Below are 2,822 nucleotides of genomic sequence, written 5' to 3'. Positions count from 1 at the left end.
GTTCATGTGATTGCAAGTAAAAACTCTGGAACAGCTCACAAATGTCTCGAAATGGATTCCATTTTCAATAGCTAATAGTGCCAGCAAATCCTGCGGCCCCCCGCCTAAATCAAAACGAGTAGGAAAACCCTCGTGGGGAAGAAAAACCTTTCGCTTCTGTTGTCGGTTGCCTCATGGAACGCTGCATTTTGCCAAATTCCTTCTCCGCTACCCCGACCGTTGTGCCACTCGTTGCTTTGCGTGCCAAATGCACATGAATGTGCTATGCTCGGGCCTTTACCCAAAGACGTTCGGTCCCTCCGTCCTCAGTTTGATCATTCCATTGTCTTCCAATAATTTTTGTATCTTCTCCGATTCTTCCATGGCCGCTAGGCAATTATAATTCGAGCTGCTGTACTCCCACACTGTTTCGGTCGGATCTTTGCTCTCCCCTTTCTTATACGACATCTTATTCTCGTCCACGATTTTTTGGATCTCTTCGTCAAGAAATTCAAGAAGATCAGGATCTTCGTGTATAGAGAAAGAGAAAGTCTTTTGTATCTTCTTCCATGCTGCCTCCGCCTGTACTTGAAATATCAGCACCCGGATAAAATTGCCGTGCAACTCTTTAGACGACGCCAGGCCGGACGCTGCGAGACGCAGCACGATTTCCACCATGGCCATTTATTCCTCCCAGGCTGCAATAAAAGAGGGGTTCTTAGATGTCGCACTTACAGGATTCTTCCAGTGGGCAGTGGACATTTTGTGCTGGATGTGATGAGAATAGTGTATCGAGTCGAGTTAATGCTGAGCAAAGTATAGGAGAGACCGTGATTGCGTGCTGACTTGGGTCGGTCATCTTGGCGGACACTCATGCCTGTTTAAATACCGTGATTCCATCATTTTGAGATGCGTTCGTGCTAGAAACCTGCTCAGCACGATGCGAGCACGTAAGCGCCGCGACGACATGAACAAAGGCCGGATAGAGCGACGTTGCAAAGCTTTGTGACGGCCCATCTAAAAGGCTGGTGCGGGATAAAGATGGCACGCTTTCTAGTGCAGAGAGTCAAGAAGGGTAAGTTTACAAAGGGTCCCAGACCTCACATGGCCACTGCAAAGATGCTGCTCCCCGACGAGTCAGACAAAAGACTGCATCAACGAGCATTTGCTTGGAAAACCAAGTAATCCAAGGCTCTCAAAGATATAGACTACCCAAGGGAGAAGAGAACATTTCAAAACCAGCCCCATCCTCCGCCATGAAATATGTCATACAGTAACACATAAACAAGGAGTTGAAAAAAGCTACATGGGGGAGTCAAAGGGAATACACACATCTAGCTCAACATTGCAGAGACATGCCATGGCGTGAAAAGAAGGTACAAAATTTGAAAAGATAGCTTGAAACCTTTCAAGTACTGTTCGAGAAGAAGCCGAACAAGACGTGTAAGCAGAAACCGGCGCCTCAGTCCTTCGTACATTGCTTCCAGTATCCTTACCAACAAAGAAACGACGCCGCCACAGCGTGCGGTATCGTAATCGACCTTGTGGCATGTTTTGAAACAGGGCTGTTCGGTCGACTCCTTCCAGGCTTTACAGTTTCATATTTCACATCACACGGATAAATTGACTTGTCATTCCGGAACACCGTTGTTGGGGCCGAGGCCGGAGCTGGCCGCAGAGGCACAAAAGATGTATCTCGATACAAAGGATCGTGATCAAGGTCGAAGCCTAAGGCATCGATCACCTCGACGCCTCAGTCATGTAGGTCAGGTCTTACACAAAGGGGGCATTAGGTACATACACACACTCACAGGTGAGCGGTCAGGTCCCAGATTGAACCCCCGAGGGACCTTTTGAAACCAAGCACAACTATAAGAATCGAATTTGAAGCTACGGGGAAGCCAGTGACTGGCGTCTTGGCCACACTTGCTGTCCACTTCGACCGCTGTTCATGCTTACCATAACAGAGTCAAGATGATAAATATTCTCTCAGTTGCAAAGAGACAGACTCATCATGTTATTTTACTGCTCAGGAAGGTTTACAGCAACAGAAAAGTGTAGGCTTTTAGGTGGAAACTGAAAACCTTCTCAAAGAGGAAAAGCAGACCCAAACGTATGATCCTGGGCGCACCTGTGGTTTAGGCGGCAGTGTCGTTTGTTAGTATGGTTTTCTCGTATGACTTTCAGCCCACCATCAGTCCACTCCAAGACAGTCCACTCTGATGGGAACATTTGGGTTGAAGGCAACCATGCAGGGCAAGCCTGTCACTGTATGCTAATACGGGAGCATTTTTTGGAACAATGGCATAGCGAAGCACCTCCCTATAGGTCGCACCGTCTCTTATTCCTGCCAAAAGGTGTGTCGTCCAAGGACGTTATATCTGTCACGAGATATACAGGGTATTGGCACACATAAAAAGTGGCCTCTGGCTGCTCCCCTTATCGCGTGACAATATATCTACAAGGACTTGGCTCTGGAGCGCGCGAGCGGCGCTTAAGTTGACTACGTGGACTTTTCTGAAGTAGTACCAACAGCAACAAAATCAAATCGACGCATCGAGTAGCTAGCAAATTTCCTTCGGTCTTGTAAACACGAAAAATCCATTTCATATTTGTACAGTGATGAACTGAATTATGAAGACGGGAAGAAATGTAGGCTAGCAAATGCCTTTAGCAGAAGAAAACTTTGTTCACTTTTTCAATTGCTAAATACTTTTTACGAGGGTAATTACAAGAGTCTACAGGTAAACCATCCTAGCTTTATTCCCGTCGGAGCTTGATGTAATTGCTGTGAGTGACTCCCCGTGGGGTATTTGATTGAGCCGGGGGGGGGGGGGGGGGGT

General features: G+C 47.2%; 1 protein-coding gene across 1 annotated transcript; it reads right to left on the bottom strand.

Moving 5' to 3' along the window:
- Window positions 1-276: 276 nt before the first annotated feature.
- On the bottom strand, window positions 277-741 carry MAM_08120 (uncharacterized protein; the record flags this gene model as incomplete). Its single annotated transcript, XM_040826918.1, has 2 exons — window positions 277-561; window positions 715-741. The coding sequence occupies 2 exons, from the start codon at window positions 739-741 to the stop codon at window positions 277-279; spliced, it is 312 nt and encodes a 103-aa protein (XP_040675112.1).
- Window positions 742-2,822: the final 2,081 nt, after the last annotated feature.

Source organism: Metarhizium album, assembly GCF_000804445.1.
Source record: "Metarhizium album ARSEF 1941 chromosome Unknown scaffold_43, whole genome shotgun sequence".
Lineage (NCBI taxonomy): Eukaryota > Fungi > Ascomycota > Sordariomycetes > Hypocreales > Clavicipitaceae > Metarhizium > Metarhizium album.
This window is presented reverse-complemented; position numbering and strand designations above follow the sequence as displayed.